The following is an 18,876-nucleotide window of genomic DNA, read 5'->3' as shown; positions in this document are numbered from 1 at the left end:
GGTAGCGTGATATTCACCACTCCATGCCGTGTACTATTAGTGCTCCACCAACAATGGTGGGAGTTATTTCTGCCAAATCCTGTATATGGATGCAGTTTTTACATTTGTTATGAACTTTTTTTATCGAAAGATATTTATGTCAGTTTTTTAAACCAGTTCCTTCTGTGTTGATCTGTTGTTCATCTCCTACAATATCCTCAGCTAGGAATACATCATTTACAAATGCCAAGCAATCTTACTAATACGCCTTTTCTTCTGGATATTTTCTTGTTGGTTATCTCCTTTCTAATAGTACATTACACAAAATTGGCAATAATCCTTTTCCTTGTCTTATTCCTATTTGGATATTTCCCACTGGAACTTTATTTTTGATTTCGTCCTTGTAGGTACTTGCTTTACGAGATAATTAGTTTAATCCTATTCCAAATTCTGCAAGGATGTTGAAAGGGTTGTTAAAAAGGGAAAAAATTGTTGCCAGTGGCAACATGAATGTATTATTATTAGACAAAACTGTAACAAATTAATAATAATGTTTAATAGTTTTATAAAAGTAATATTTTCATTTTTAACAGTATATTAGAATGTGTTATCTGACACTAGATAGATAACTTTGTATTCTGAGTCTGTAGTACATAAAAACTCATTTATTATAATTAAATTTAGTTATAGTTTAAGAAAAGAAGCTAAATATTGGCTAGCTCTTATTTCAGTTTAATCCTGGTTTTACAAGAGTACACTGCAGTACAGACCAAGGAATCATCACAATGTTTCTGATATCCAAGCCAACCCCCAGTCCCTTCCTTTCATTCATTTGGATTTGAGAGAGTTAAAACTTCTTAACTGTAAAATTACAAATACTTAGTATAAAAAAATTTCATATTTTCAGAAAACATATACCCAGCCAACAATAGTGTTTTAACGAAATAAAAATATATTCATTTTGTAGTTTTTTAATAACATTTTATCAGATCTTATGTATATGTATTAAAAAAAAAAAAACAAAACATATAATTAAAATCAGAAAGATATAAAGGAATTTTATTTAATCTAAAATATAGCATTTAATATTTTATACACAATAATGTCATTTTTAAATATAATTATAAAAAGAAGACGAATTCTAATTTTACTTAGGCAAGATTAAAAAGAAAGGAAAAAAAATGGTATTTAGATGCATAAAATAAATAAAAATAATATAGGAATACGTAACTGCAATGGTTATCCCAGAAGTATCCAAAGGACAAATAAGAATCTCTGATCCTTATTTCAGATTCTATATTTCATTAAAAAAAAAATCGGATGTAATAAAAATGTCATGCTTGACTGGAACTGGTGAAATTAATAGTAAAGCAATTACTTTCCATGGTGGAGGAAAGTAAATATTCTATCAACATTTCATGTCAATGTTTCATTTACAAAGATTGTTGGAAAGTAAAAATACCAAATCTTATAAGGTTATTATAGTGAATATTTGTTAAACTTATCATACAGAAAACAAAAAGAATCCCTGAGTAGATCTAGTGGCAATCCCCAACTGTGTAACACCAAGAATTCTACACAATGTTCTGGTATTGTAGGCATTAAAGGATCTGCAGGATAAGAACTACTCCAATAGAACTTTCTTTCTTTTTCCTGTTTAGGCTCCGGTAACTACCGTTTAGATAATTCTTCAGAGGATGAATGAGGATGATATGTACGAGTGTAAATGAAGTGTAGTCTTGTACATTCTCAGTTCGACCGTACCTGAGATGTGTGGTTAATTGAAACCCAACCACCAAAGAACACCGGTATCCACGATCTAGTATTCAAATCCATGTAAAAATATCTGGCTTTACTAGGACTTGAACGCTGTAACTTTCGACTTCCAAATCAGCTGATTTGGGAAGACGCGTTAACCACTAGACCAACCCGGTGGGTTACACCAATAGAACTAATGATAGGGAAAAGGGATCAAGAACAAAAGGAAAAGGAGTGAGGCAAGAAAGTCTGATATATCAATCAGGATAAATTGAGGTACTGAGCTGTCTTACCCAGAACCCTGGCTAATCCCTTACTATGAAAAGTCCATACATAACTCTTGCTGCCAGTTTTTATACAAAAATATCATGTGAGGTTATAGACTATAACTATGCAATAGTTGACAGTTCAATAAGGATAACAGATACATTGCTCCTTTGTCACACTAAGCCTAAACAGTGATATGATTATGTAATTTAGCATACCCACACTGTAACAGGGAATGCCTTGTCTTACTTTTTCTTATTTTGTAATTATTATAAGCTTTTTAATGCTATCCAATAAAGTACACTGCTTGAAAAATTTTACAGCTAAAAATACTTTACAATCGAGTAGAAGCGTAACTACATATTAATTTAATATTGTACCACAAAACCTTACACTCATAAAAAAAATGAATGCAATGGGAATATAAAATAATAAATGCAATTAAATTATTACCTGTTTAAAACTTTCAGTATCAGGAAAAATAAAAATACTTTCATTAAAGTAGTTTTTCTGCCTATCAAAAAACTTTATTGCTATAGCAATTCCTATTCCACAAAGTGCTTCCTGGATTGAAGGAATTCAGTCGATTCATTAATGTCTTCAATCTTCAATGCCAATGTATTCATTCTTGTTTTCTTGAATTACATCTATCACTTCTTTTTCAAATAGTATTTATTTATTGGTGATATTCACACACTGAACAATAAGCCTTGAGCTTATATGATGGAACTTTTGATGCAATAATCTGATTTATTTCTTGTTAAATAAATAGTAAATGTACATATATTTTTGGATTATAACTTTAAGTTCATATTTAGAATACATGAAGACAGACAGTATGTGATTTTATATCAAAATATATACAAAATGCAGCAGAACGTGGTGGGGGTTTAATTTCACAGCTATATAGAAAAGGGTTAACAAAACATGAAACTCATTCAAAACAATTATTCACTGAATATAAGTAAACTAAATAATGTCACAAATGAAAAATTTATTTCTTAGTTCATTACTTTTTTGAGAACATTTTTTTGACAATATGGGAGGGGGGATTTGCTTATTGTTCACTAGTTGAACAGATTTCAATGTATGCATTAGGAAAATCAAAATTCAGTTGTCTTTTTTGTGCCAACTTTCATTTTTTCTTGTAACAGGTATCCTTTGTGATCTGAAATTTTAATGGATATAGAAGCACAAAATGTAAATGGAATGTCAGGCATTAACTATTCATGTGTATTTTAAATTAAAATTGTTTATATAGGAATAAGTATAAAAAATGAGAAATACTGGATAACTAAATTTTTTTATAATATAATTTTAAATCATAAAAACAATTTACATTCAGTTTTTCTTTAGTTTCTGAAGACTTAATTTACATAACAAAATTTATATGGTGAAATAAATATAATTGTTCTCAATTCAACTATAAAATAGAATGCGATGAAAATAGCTATCCTGGGATGCAGGGAAGATTTTCCAAGATCATTACTCATTCAAAAAAAAATCAAGTAATTAATTATATGCAGGTTGTCTGTAATACTGAGTATAATTGAAGGTAGTATGGAGAAAAAGAAATAAAAATATACTTGAAAATATTTGTTATAAAATGAGAAAGATGTTTTTTATTTGCCTATCATGATGATGAACAATACTTTGATTACATTTACGTATGTAAAGAAAAATTCCTTATAATGCAATTCCAACACTAGATCTTTCCAATAACATGAAAACAACACTCTCACATTGAGATTTATTCAAGTACTGCACATACATTTCTTCATGGATCATTACACGGTAAACAATAGTAACATTCTTCAATCTTCAAAGGCCAAGAAAGAACTGTGATTTGAAAAGCTAAAAAAGAGTGCATATTATCCTGGGGAAATGATACTTATCAAATCGATCCACATATGACTATTTTGACCCAATAAAGAAGTATTTGAGTGGGAAAAGGACTCAGAAAAATGTGGATGCAATAGTCTGGTAGGGAGTGGTTATGCTTGCAATCAAAAGACTTCTTCCCGAGTTGCATTTAAAAACTTCTAAACTACTCAAGTAAACAGAGATCAAACTGATATGTAGAAAAGTAAACTTTTAGTTTCTTTAATTGAATCACACAATTTGTTCTTTTTATTAATTATTATTATAGTTCAAATTTGTCTAACCTGTGGTACTACATACTCACTAAAAACACAGTTGCAGAATTAATACATACAAATACTCTGATATAATACACTAATAATAAAATGCAATTTTTTTAGAATAAAAATATTAATGAAACTCCTTAATTTTGAATACTACTCTAATTCAGATCATAACCAATCCCCATAGATTAGTTATAATTATTGAATTTCTGATATGTAATATTTTTGTTTTAATGAAACATATATGTATTAGCATTATTAATTAGCTCCATACTGATGATCATTATTGTATTTTCAAAAGTTTGAAAAATAAGATAAATGAAAATTTTAGTTTAAAACAAAAATCCCCAATATGTAAAGACACTGCTTAAATAATTCTAGTTATGATTGCAATATGACAAATATTACAACAAGACTACATTTTTATACTCATACAGTGGTAATTATGTTAACTCACAAAAATAAACAAAATTGTTTAAAATAAACAATTTTCTCCAGAAACAATAGTTTGATGCCCAATATATTTGAACCCAAAACCTTAAGGATGAAATAAATAATGTTTTTAAATTTATCTAAGCACTTAAGGGAGTTTAAAAAAAAGAAGAAAAGTACTTAAGGGAAAATCTTATTTTTCTAACTTCTCTGAAATTTGTTATTTTATGGAACTGGTAACATTTTCTGCAATATATATTCATCTTATGTTAACATATTATGAATTTAACATATTTTAATTATAATACAATTTAACATATTTTAACATATTAGGTAAAAAAATTTCCTTATCTAATAAATAAGTCATCAAATAAAATTTCATCTGGCCTCTAAATTTAATTTAGAGGCCAACATTCCTTATTCCCAACATGAAAAAACAAATTTTTTAAGTTTAACACTTTCAGCCCCAACTAAAAAGTAAATATGTTACTCCCAGCCCACAATGTTTTTATTAGTAAGAGTTCAGCCCCATATACATCAATTTGTTGCACACTAAGTTAGGCGCTCAGCCCCATGTGTATCATATTCATTCACACAACCTGACTTTATTTAAAATAGTGTGAGTCCTTACATGTCATAGACACATTGAAATAGCATAGTGTCTTCTTTTCCATGGAGTTTTAGGACCGCAAGGCCATAGTGGATGATATGTTGGTAGCACTGCATTGTTTTTATAATCAGCCATTTTTGGCCGCAGTATTAGTGTTGCTTATTTACTATCGTTGTTACCGATACTGAATTCTGATGAAATAAGAGTGGAAATTGAATTTTATGATAGTAGTGATAATGAATTAAGTATATTTAAAAATATGAGTGACTTTGAAGACCCAACAGTGTGTTTTTCAGACCTTGAAAATTACAGTAGTAAAATGTAAGAATAAGGTTACTGAAATGTAAGAATCTAACCATATCTAATGATATGGACATAGATTGAGTAGAAGAGACAGTCCAGGATAAAGACATATTACCAATAAATGACGAACAAGATAAAATAATTATCACAAAAAAGCTGACATAGTTTGGCAGAACATTCAAGGTAATTTGAATAATTTTGATTACATTCCTAGAGACCCTTCCAATGTATCTGCAATTGTTACAGACAGGCTAGCTACAAATTTGCCTTTTGAATTCTATTTTTTGTTTAAATGAAGAAATTTTAATCTGTTGGTAAATGAAACTTATAGATATGCGAGCAGTGTGCTATTAATACCATACTGAAAGAAAAAAAGAATTGTGTTTTAGAAAAATGGCAATATGTTGTTTTAGGTGTAATTTTATGGATGAGCCTTGATAAAAAAACCCAAACTAAGGAACTATTGGTATAAAAATGTTTCTTACCAAAATACATTATTTAAATTTATGAGTAAAACACATGTTTCCAATGAGATGCCCTATCAAATGACCGTTTGGCAAAGATAACAACACCACTTATCAATGCATTAAATGTTAACTTTCAAAATGCAATGAATCCATTTGAGTACATAAGCACTGAAGAATCAATGATCCCTTTTTATGGCAGGCTTGTATCATGTCGATATGTGAAATCAAAAAGGCTTTGGTATGGTGTTAAGTTATAAAAGTTATGTTTAGAAGGTGGGTTACACTTGGAATTTACGCAAAGAACAAATTCCACATGGTCAATTAGCTTCCACATACAATCAAGGAATTAGGGCACCCACTATTAGGACACACTTTGTGTAACAGATAATTTTTATACCAGTGTGGAACTGGCTCACCAGCTAAATGACAACCAGACACATCTAGTTGGTAATCTGCGTAAAAATGACTTATGACCTGTAAAACCGTTGAGAAAAGTCTATGTAATAGAGGGCAGATGGTTGTCAAGGAAAGCAACACTGGAGTAGTAATCTGAAAGTGAAAGGACAGAAGGGACATGATGTTCCTAAAGAGTACCTGATCTGTTTGAAACTAGAAACAAATGGGGTAATATTATAAAGAAACCATCTACAGTTTTGCAACATAACGCAGGCAAGTCATTTATTGATGTATGGATCAACTCACGTCATATGGTAAAAAAAATGGTACAGGAAGGTTATGTTAGAGCTGTTGACAAATAATTAATGCTCACTGTGTTTATAAATCTAGTTTTTTACCAAAAGAAATTATACCTTTCAAAGAGGCATTAGTAAATTACCTGCTAGTGGAACATCTGTGCTACACAGAGGATGATAACCCATGTTTGGATCATTAACTAAAAACCATTGAAAATCAGTCTAATGGTAGATGGATTTCTTGCTATCAACTGTTATCAGCACATTTGGGACAGTCAGTAGCTGCTAGGAATTGCTGTCAGGTAAAAACCATGCGCATTGGTTGTCCAGAATTCAAGTTAATGTGTTTGGACTGCTTCTTTAGAAAAACATAAATGTGTAAAAAAGTAAAGTAATGCAGTAGAATCAAAGTGGAAGTAAAATACTGTTATATAAAAATGTAAAATAAATATTGTTGAGAGTATTTCTGAATGTTTATCTCGATCTTACTCGTGCTGCTAATTCCTCATCAGTTCAATCTTATTGTTTCATAAATTTATATTGGTCAGCCTTTTCTTTTTTCCTCTTTAGCTTCTGGGAATTACCCAGAGGCTAAAGAGTATTACTTCAAGAGGATGATGTATGAGTGCAAATAAAGTGTAGTCTTGTAATCTCAGTTTGACCATTCCTGTGTGGTTAATTAAAACCCAACCACCAAAGAACACTGGTAACCATGATCTAGTATTCAAATCCATATAAAAGTACTGAGTTGATTGCTGGAACTTTCGACTTCCAAATCAACTGATTTGGGAAAATGTGTTCACCACTAGACCAACCCAGTGGGTTTATTATACGTCAGCGTCACCCTAATCTATCTTTACCTAATGTCAAAATATTATATGTATACGTTATAATGTAACACAAACAAATATGATTTTTTTTTTGTGTATCAAAATGAAACACACTAGGTGAAATGTCAAAGTGTGTATCATGTTAATAACATGGGCTGGTGTGGAAAAAAAACATAATGTACTCATAGCCCACGTGTATCTTATAGACTCATGCCCTAAAAAAAGGCTTAAAAATTGGTAATAATTTGTATGTCTTAAAACATATGTAGGCTCTCAATAACAAGTCCATGCAAAAACAAACCTGGGGCTGTGGATAAATTTACCAACTTTTTAACTGGGTTTTAAGGTGTATGAAATTGATGCACATGGGGCTGAGCTCATAATTCACTGTGTATCGATTTAATGCACGTGGGGCTGAAAGTGTTAACAAAATCTAAAAAAAAAAATAGAATAAAAATAGCTACTTAAATGTTTTTAATAAACTCTAAAAAAGAAGTAAAAAAAAATTCTGATTATAAACTGTTGAAAAATTATGATTATAGAAGTTCACATTCTGTATAGTTACTGTCAATCAAAAACTTCCAAGTCTTTTCCATGAATAATTTAGTCTAGTTAATGGTTTTGTTCAAATTTCACGACAGTTAACAACGTCAGTTAATTAAACAACAGACTTTCATTTATGCGTGACATATACTAAGAACAAAATGTATCAGAAGTTACGTAATTTATTAGACAATGAAAAAAAAAAAACAGGCCAACAAAGATGAGATCAAAAGCAAATTGGCACATGCAAGGTAAAGCTTTTATACAGAAAATATATCTTGCTAGTATTTAATGTAGATCTATGAATATAAAGATATTTTAAAATATTTATACAAGAGTAAAATATCTAAATATTGTTAGTAAAACAAGTAAAAGAACAGACAGTTGAAATGTAACATTCACAAAGATGTTGGAAAATAGATGAATTTGATAAAATACAAAATGAAGAGGTCTTAAGGTAAATAAGAGAGGGAAATTTATAAGAGAATCTTGTGAAGAGATGAATTAGATTGAGAATAAAAGTTTTTTTAATTTGGTCAAAATAATAAAAACTAAAGAAGAAGACAAAGATTAGGTAAATTTAAAAAAAAGACAGCCTGAGGACATAAAAGGTAGTAATTAAGTTTAGTTTAAAAAATAGTAATATATAATTGAAAGGGATGAAAAGAAAGAAATTAATCAACTAATTCAATAATTTCAGTTCATACTAATTATTTGCAACCATACAAAAAAAGTTTGGTATACAAAAATTTATTAAAGCTAATAGAACAAATTTTTTTTGTATCATTTTTTGTCATCGTATAAAATTGTATAAATAAGAAACTAAATGAACATTTCATTACGGATTTTACATGAAATATTAAAATCCGAAAAATGTGGTGAAATTTACGTAATAGCTATTATTTACAATTTAATATATCACTTTGGAAGTAGGTTTATATTTTTAAAAATAATAACATGTAATATGTCTATGATGTTAATTAAACACTATGTATGTATTATGAAAAATATAGAAAACCTCGATGATTAGACAATTTGAATTTCCACAACAAAAAAAATTCCAGAAAGGGTAACTAAATTTTGGCAAAATGTTTTGTCCATTATTAACTTTAATATCACATAAAAATGTTCATCAATATCTTACATATTCTAGACTTACATTCAGAATTCAATCTCATTACATAATTTAAAAAAAAAGTTTACTTTTAAAAATGAATCCTATCCACTAATGTGTCAAAATAGCTCAAACTTATTTTTTCTTTATACTCATATGTTGGAACTGTTTGACATTACTCTTGGCGGAATAATGCTGTATTCATTTAATACATGATGTACTGCCCTGTCTATGAAGAATGACTACTTAGACCATATAACTATTTTCTATCTATTATGAATTTTTGATAATCAAATATAATGAAGCTGACAATTGTGAAATTGACATATGGAGTTTAACATGTTGTTTACATTATAGCTGCAACAATATTATTTTCAGTATATCATTTTAAAAATACAATATTCATTTGATTTACATAGAAATTGGTGATGTTTGAAATGTTTTACTTACATTGTAAAAAATAAATAATTTTCCATGCATACTATTGAATGCTTAAAATGTGTTTAAACCTCTAAATTTTATAACTTCAATTTGTATTATGCATTTCTGAAATTTAACAATTAGCCATAAAGCTTACATATGAATAGCTGAAATTAAATGATAAAAACGTCAGACCAGAACTCCTAGTGCAAGGGTTCACCTGTTTTGAACTGTAGACTAGTAATCCTCTATCTCAATTGAACAGCAATAAAATGACTGAAAAAAATAATCATATCTTAATTATTATCTATTAATACAAACTAAGTTAATATGTCCATTTGTTCCTTAATTATTACCTACAAAATTGTTTCCTGGGATAACCATTGATGTCTATTTAACAATTCTTTTCTTCTAAAATCAAATTTACTTATAAATATTACTATTTTATGAATTACAATTACTTACAATAAATATATAATTACAACATTGTGCACTAATGAGTTATCTGAATTTATCACTAACTTATGTAAATTAAAATTATTCTAATAGTTAATAATAATAGACATATTACAATACCTTTTTTTTAAATATATAATATATAACAACAGCACCCTTTCTTTGGAACAATATATACAAAAAAAATTATCAATTTTTAATATTAAAATAAACAAATTTTCTTTTTTTTATGTAATAGTGTCAGCAAATCGTTTAAATGTTTATTGTTCATTTTTTAAACTTCACAAAATCACACACAAAAAAAAAGTTATGACAGATTTTCCCTTCCACAAAATAAATTTTTTTTCTTAATTTCTTTATATATATATATATATTATGTATTTAAATTTTATTTATATATTTACATAATCATTTATTTATCATTAGTAAAAAGACACATCATCAATTGTGTAAAAGAATTTTTAAAAATATATTTAAAAAAAAAATAATCAGATGATGTCTTAAGAAGATTTATTTATTTTTGTTATCTTCAATATAACAATAGAATATTTGTCATTATTTCCCTCAGTATTATAAATTCCACAATGATATTTTTGTTATGTCTGAAACAAAAAAACAAATACATTTTAAAAACATACTTTGAACTGATTATAATCCTTTTACTGACAAAAACCAATTTTATCAATCTGTATGGCTCTGACTCACTCTATTTTCATGAATTACCAATAGATGTTGCTTGATACGTTTAGTACAAAACCTATATACATTGATATATGTTATTTTCATTGAATTCTATCTTGTTAAGCTAAGTAACTGATGCAATTACTTAAACTTAAATGATCTTTCTAAAGAATAGACAAATTTTCTATACTGCCAGCATGTTTGTTTTACAGTGGTATAGATTCTTTGGATAAAATCAGATTTAATATCTCCTGTTAATAGTCTTAGAGAAAAACTTTAAGCAAGTCATATTCATATGTATAATTGTTAGGTTGTTATATTTCTACTAAACAGTCTGATAGTATGTGATGTTGATATACAGCAAATTTAATATTTATTTCAGTTACCCAAGTACAAACAGGATGTTGATAAATTATAATTACACATGACAGAAGAATTTTTTAGTGTATGAAAAATGCTTAGCCTAACTTAAATTTGAGCTCACAATCTTCTAGATGAAAAGAAGAGGTGCTACCATTCTGCTGTGAATATTGGTGGCTGTATAAATTACACATAAATTTATTTTTCAAATATTTCGTTCACAATTTATTGATGAATTCAATGATATTTAAATGAATAAAATATTGCATCATTTAGATGCATGAAGTTAATATTGTTGCAAAAAACAAAATTGACTATATTAACTTTTACATACACAGCTGCAAGTGTTTACTAAACATACAGTTCTGTTGAGAAAGAGCAATTGTGGTTACATTAATTTTTGGTCAAAAACAGTGTAATATTTACTGATTTAACTTGGCAGTATAAAATTGTACTTAGTCACTCTCAGTTTATCTCTTTGTAATATACATATTTTTATGAAAATCAAGTAAGCTTATACAAGCTGTATACATATGTATTCTACATACACAAATGTATGTGCATATGTGTGTGTGCATACACGCATGTGTGAGAGAAGCATTTTTCTTACAATTCAAAATTTGTTTAACACTCATTACACAAACTCTTTTAAGGGTATAACATTTGTTTGATTTGTATGTTGTTTTCAATATTTTATAATACTTTAGCGTGGTAAAAGAACAAAGACAAACACTGTACTTTCCAATTAACATGATTTATGAACCATATATGTTATTTTTTTTCTGCAAAAAAAAAAACATGTTATGAGGGGAGAATATATTTCTTTATAAACCTGCTAACGAAATTGTTAATTTAAAAAAAAAAAAAACTATAATTAATGTTAATTTATTCTCTTTTTTTAAATAAAAGAAATTTTAAAACAGTAAATTGAAAATTATTTTCTTTCGGCAGTTAAAACCATATTTGATAAAAATAGTCTGTAGTGAGAGTTAACCTACTAAGAATTGTATTAACTGTTACACTATGTACAGAGTGTCCCATATAAAACGCAACCCAACCTTATATTGGTAGGTATTGAAATAATAAAAAGACATGTGTAAATGTAAATGTAATTTTTATTATTACCATCCATTACCTTACATTTATAATAAATGTTGGAAGTGGCCGCTTCTTGAATACAGGCTTCAATTCTTTTTACAGCGTTTCTTGCAACTTTTTTCAAAGTTTGTGGCTGGATATTTAATACAGCTTGTTCAATATTGACTTTCTATTGTTCAAGTGTTCGTGGTTTGTTGCTGTAGGCTTTTTCTTTGAGGTAACCCCATAGAAAAAAATCCGCCGCAGTCAAATCTGGAGATCTTGGTGGCCACAAGCTTTGACACACGATTGCCAAAGAATTCCTCAACGAAATCAGAAGTTGAAGTGCGATGTCGCACCGTTATGTTGTAGCCAGGAGTGTCTGTTTTCCTCTTCCAAGAGTGCAATGAACTGAAATAAAATATCCTGATATCGTTCTGCATTAATGGTGTACTCGAAAAAAATAGGACAGATTATTTTCTTCCGCGATATCGCGCACCACACACCCAACTTCTGCGGGTGTAATTGTTTTTCGTGATAAACGTGGGGATTTTCAGCACTCCAAATTCTACTGTTTTGGCTGTTTACGTAGCCATCCAAATGAAACCATACTTCATCTGTGAAAAATAACGAATCCATAACATTAATTCCCTTAAGTAGAAATCGATGGAACCACTGACAATATTGTAGCTGTTTTTCTTTGTCGGGCTCAAGAAGTTGATGAACCGTTTGAATGCAATAAGGTCGTAATTGTAATTGTTTGGTCGCCCGATGAACAGTTGATTTAGACAAATTAATTTCAGCAGACAAATGTCTGATCGATTTATTTGGCGAGGCGAGTAATCGGTCTTTGATTTCAGTGACTGTATCTGTATTCAACACTGACGCAGATCTTTTGTGTTCCTTGTTATTAACAAAACCAGTCCCTCTAAATTTTGCAACTAACCTTAATACTGATGTTTTGTTAGGAGCTGGTTTATCTGGGAACTTATGGCGAAACAAATCTTGCACTGCAACCACTGATTTCGTACTGAAGTACGACTCAACAATGAAAACACGTTCATCTAGCGAAAACACCATCTTGTCTCTAGCAATACACTGAACGTTATAATTGCATTGTTGTTACTATCGGTAGTGTTCTACTGCGTCGCCGCGATGTTCAGATGTTGGACGAGTCCATTTCAGTAACGAGTAGGGGAGTAAGCTTGACTTTTGAAATTTCATGAATGAGTGATTGATGGGTTGCGTTTTATATGGGACACCCTGTACAAACACAAATAGTATTTATTATACTATTTCAAGAGAAAATTAAAACACCTTAATCCATATTTGGCTTACGATAAATCATATACTTTTACTTTCCCACTGAATATAGCAAGAATAGCTTTATTAAAGGGGAAAGAGTATGGTGATTATGTCAAAAATATCTCTTTTTTTCTTCAAATTTTTATATTAGGGTCCAATCAGTTCATCTAGACTAATAAACATACATATGTATGTGGGTGTATGCATCGCACTGCTTTTGGCCTTATATCAGAAAATTGACCTAACTGACCTCCTTCAAATCTGGCTCAAATATTTCAATATACGGGGGCAGTGATCATATTAATTTTTTTTTTTAATTCATTAACAGGCTGTTATCAGTATTAAGGACATCATGAAAAACCCAATTTTGATTTTCTACAATTTAGAAAAAAATTTTATTAAGGAAAATTTGATCACTATAAATAATCCAAATGATTTTTTTTTCAAAAATCAACTGCCACCTCAAATTGGAATACATGTTTTTTTTCTTTTGCTTCAACTCCCTTTTCAGTTTAAATATATTTCAAACATTTTTTGAAAGTTTATAATTCATATATAGGGCTACCAAGAAATGTCTACAATTTTTTTAAATTATCAACACCAGACCTAAAATGAAGAAAGGTTTTTTGAAAAATATTTTCTTATTTTAGCCTTTACTGAAGGGGTGTTAGATTTAGAGAAAATTATACTTAAGAAAATTTATTAAGCTTAATCTATGAAATTTTTATAAAAAGTTTTCTTAAATTTATTCTCCATCTCTAAAAAAAAATATATATATATATATATATATATACATACATTTTTTTTTGTTTTTTGGCACTAATTTTTTTAACTTTTATTATTAAAGGCTGGGAAAGTTATGCAATACATTGCTAGTTTTTTATTTGATGAGAGAATCAAATGTTGAAGTTTACAAAACAGATTATTTGTTTAGATATTGTAAGGTTTCATTACAATTATATTTTACATTAAATATCAACATGACTGTCAAGTTTCAATTAGATGCAGATTTAAATTCTGAAACCAGTGAGAAATTTTGGTTTTGCAGTTTGTAGTTATTAGCTGATTTACAACTATGTTCAATTCATTTTTTAGCTGTACTGAAAATAAATGGTTTGTTGTTCACAAAACAGGAATGAGTTTTTATGCTTCAATGCTAGTAGAAAAACAATACATTATTACACATATGAGATTACATATCAGGCTCAAAACTGGTTGTACATTAGAAAATAAAATGTCATAGAAACATGTCAAAGAATCCATCCAACCCACTATATGTGAAAACACTGAAGGCACTGGAAATAGTAAACTATCTACAATGTGTGGTTTAAAAAAACAATAAAACAACCAGAAGTGCTTCTGTTAGGTTGGAATACCCACAACAAATCTACAAAAGATTTGAACAGAAATAAAGTTTTAAGTATTACTGGCAAAGATTACTTATTTATTTATTTCATGATGTTGTTGATAACAAGAGAGAACATATTTTGTGAGGGTCATTCAATAATTAAAAAGTCAATTGGCAACAGAAGAATAAACTATTTAATAGAATAAACTGACCTTCTCAGTTTTTCAAGTTGGCACCCCTGATAGAAAATAACTGTTGGAAAAGAATTTCCATTATTCTAACCTTTTTCATTTATTTAAAAATTCACTTGCCAAAACGTATCATAAAATATTAACCGTGAACATTTTTTTAAGTGGATTGAACAATTTAAATTGGGCAAAACAAGAGTAACTGATTTTTCATTATACTGTTAAGACCATTGAATGTTTTGACAGACTGATACTTTGTAAAATCTCATTAATGATCGTTCTCATAATGACAGCTGCTTAGAAATCTGTAATGTGAGTGTTGGCACTCAGTGTCAACACTATTCATTCTCATGAATGACAGAATGAACATTCTATGTTCCAAGGTGGGCTAAGAGACCAGTTCACTCAAAATCTCAAATAAATGAATTCACATTTTTACAGAATTTAAATAACAGTTTTTAATGGAAGGTAATGTTTTAGACCGCATAATATCTTGTGATGAAACTGATCATCATTTTGAGCAGTAATTCAAATGCCAGAGTATGGAATATCTGAGTCTGCCAACCAAGAAAAATCCAAAACCTATATTCAGCTGGTAAAAAGTGATTCTAATGGAGTTTTGAAATAATAAAGGCTCTATTTATTATGATTATTTGGCAAAAAATAGAATCAACAATGACTATATTGACATAAGAAAATAAAGTGAATCGTAGGATAAGGGAAAAAAATTTCTTCTTTTCTCTTGAAAGGTGTTCTTCTATGCAATTAGTCCCACCCCCATACTTCTGAGGTCTTGGGAAACTATCCAAAAGTTGATCAGGAGATACTGCCACATCCATCTTACAGTCCCTATCAGATTTTTGTTTGTTAGATTCTAAGTTTTTACATCACAATGTAAATGCAACCACAGATTATGTTGAAAAATTGCAATAAATAATAGTTTGAAGAAACTGTAATTTTTTAAGATAATTTGTCTCTTTAATTGCTGAACAACCCTCATAATTAATATTAGTCGAGAGGCAGATCCTCTTTTCTATAACGCATTTGTATTATTTGACAGATCCTGATTCAAATTGAATAACCTAGTAAATGGTTATAATTTTGTCATCAACAGACATGTATCAGGCAATTTATATGTTGAATATTACTCCTGAGCTTCTAATCCTGTGTTTGCCATTTGCTATCACTCTTTTTAAATAACAAAATAGGCTAATCCTCAATATCTTCAAGTAAGAGATGACCTTATTAAAACTTATCCCGATTCAACAGGAGATATATGTTGAATTAACACTTGTTTAAAATACAAAATTTCATTAAACAAATAAAATAACATAATTAATAAAACAAATTTGTGGTGTGTGTTGTTAAAAAAAATATTCAATTATTGTGAACTTACGAAACTGTAAAAATATTTCAGATGAAAGTACTCGTGTCACTATCACAATGTCAAATCTTTTAATTCCTTCATTAGAGAGTCTTCTTTGTTTATTTTATCCAACTGATTTATTTCAAGCTGTTTTCCTTGTGCCTTTTGTTCTTTCAATCTGTTGATTTCTACCAATTTCTAAAAAAAAGAAAGAAACATAATTTATTCTTCTTTATTTAAAATAAACAGCATTAAAATAATGATCACATTGCTACACAAATTACCAGATGAAATATAACAGACAGCAAGAAGAATCCTGACTGAACTGAGGAACTGGTTTGAAAATTTCTGCCAAGCATACCATTATACAGAATGCTTGAAAGAAAGAAAAAATTAAAGAGAGAAGGAAGTATTTGAGCTTGATATATGGCTGTGTGATAGAATGGAGAAGTGAAATGGGATATACAGAATGAGATATGTGGAAATACTGACAATAGGAGAGAAGCATAACTTAAATGAAGTTGATAAAAGGGGCAAACATCTTGGTGGGAGCATATCCTATGCAAAAATTTCTTTCAGTCAAAGATCGTAAAGGAAAAAGTAAAAGGAAGCAGAGGAAGAGAAAGGATACTGGGATTCTTATAAACAATAGCAAGTAGGAAGGGAAGAAGTTATAAAGAAATGATGCTCAGGTTCAAGAAAAATTGAGAAAGTTAAAATTTATAATAAGGAAAATTTATTGAAAACAAAAGGATGTCAAATCAATTAACATAAAGTCCATATAATGTTTTACATAAAAGTTTTATGTATTAAAACAGAATATTTTTGTTTTGTTATTACAAGACATATGTAATACACACAAAAGAAAAGAAATTCCCAAGGAACCAGAAAACAATGATATAGTTGCTAAACAGTGTGGTTCTTAATCAACTCTTCTCATGTGTATCATACTGATATGTTTAAATTAAATTTTATAGTGTGAAAGGCTTTTTGCATAGTGGTATGAGGAGGCCACTTTTTTAAATCCATAATGACTGCTTCTTCCAACTTGGCTCTATTTAAAGATGGAGTTTTAAACGTTTTTTTTGAGTAGTTCAAATAGAATAATTGTATATCTACAGCCACAGTAGTGAGTGTTCCAACTTCATTACAGAGGTTTCAGGTTAAAATCTCCATTTTAAAAAAACAACAGGTTTTTTACATTTTTTTTTCTTACATTTATACTAATGCAATGGATTTTTTTTATTTCCAAGTGGCCTATTAGGGACCAGGCCAATATCATATCTTACTTTCCTGGCATCATAGCTCTGAAGAGCTATGCTACAAGAAGGAAAGCATGGCTATAAGTCAAAAAATGGGGTAATTTTTTATATTTCTCAACATTTCATGACCCATGAACCCTCCCAAAAAAAATGTTCTTAATATGTATTGGTTGTGTTTGAAGCTTAATATCTTTTGACATGATGCACAGATTTATATGAAATTATATACAAAGACTAGTGCATATGGGGCAATTTGTTGGTAAATTTTGGAACAATATCTCAAGGAGATGGCGTTTTTTTTGGGCATTAATTTTCTCAAAATTTTGCAAAACATGAATCACTTTATTTTAAGCTCAGTATATGTGTGCGTGCTTATCTTAGCATTTAAAAAAAAAATGTTGCCCCAAAAGTCAAAAAAGCTATCTTTTTATTTATTGCATATTTTTTAACTAAATATTTTTCATGTCTTTCTAGGCATAGTAGTAGTGCAAGCAACCAAAAATATACTTTGGAAGCAATATTGGTGAAGGTGAAAAGTTTAAAAATATTCATTTTTGGAATTTAAAAAAAAAATTTGGTCTATTTAAACTTAAAATAATATTGCAATAACATTTCATCATAATTCACCCCCACCCACAAAAAAGATTTTTGTTAACTTTTTATTTCGTTATACATTTTTTTAGTAAATTTTGTTTTTTAGTTTCTTCCATCCATTTAACATACATAGAAAAATTTCTTGGAATGTGATTTTGGAGGTGAGGGAGCAAAAAAAAAATCAATTTTTGGAATTTTTAAAACTTCTGGTTTATTTAAATATATAATGATAATTTTACAATAAAACTTCATAATAAATTACTCCTCCCAAAAAAAGAAATCTTAGGTAACATTTTTCATATATAATTATTTTTCCACTATAAGAATGGATAACCAATACCTGGGAAGTATTACACATTTATTTGCTTTTTTTCATACTTCCCTTATTTTCTTTTCGGTTTTCTTTCTGTTCAATTTATGAGTTTTCACTGTATAGTAGTTATAATATTTATAAAAATCTAGAAAAAGAACTAAAAATATTAATTGATTTTAATTTTCAGCTTACCTATTATAATAATATAAAAATATTTATATTTTATTAGGGTTTTATTTTTATCGTCTTATAGATTATACGAGCATACTGAAAATTAAAATAAATTTATTATTTTAATTTTTTAAGTTTTATATAACAAAATCTGTTTGTTGTCTATCTGTTAGTACTTCATTCCTTTATGATCCCC

The 18,876-nt window shown here is 28.7% G+C and overlaps 1 protein-coding gene across 5 annotated transcripts in view; it reads right to left on the bottom strand.

Annotated features, from left to right (window-relative positions):
- Positions 1-515: 515 nt before the first annotated feature.
- Positions 516-18,876, bottom strand: part of eIF2A (eukaryotic translation initiation factor 2A) — a 78,275-nt gene continuing 59,914 nt past the window's right edge. For 4 of the 5 annotated variants that reach the window (XR_012758517.1, XM_075379903.1, XM_075379904.1 and 1 more), the window contains 2 exons: positions 16,371-16,538; positions 516-10,617 (listed from right to left, as the gene is read on the bottom strand). Coding sequence is in view for 3 of the 5 variants with exons in the window: in XM_075379903.1 (XP_075236018.1) it covers positions 16,413-16,538 (126 nt within the window). In the remaining 2 variants the exon portion in view is untranslated. The remainder of the gene's footprint in view (positions 10,618-16,370; positions 16,539-18,876) is intronic. The other variant, XR_012758516.1, reaches the window with a different exon arrangement.

The sequence above is a fragment of the Lycorma delicatula genome, chromosome 12 (assembly GCF_047948215.1).
Source record: "Lycorma delicatula isolate Av1 chromosome 12, ASM4794821v1, whole genome shotgun sequence".
NCBI lineage: Eukaryota > Metazoa > Arthropoda > Insecta > Hemiptera > Fulgoridae > Lycorma > Lycorma delicatula.
Note: the sequence above shows the minus strand (reverse complement) of the source record. Positions and strands in the feature narration are given on the sequence as shown.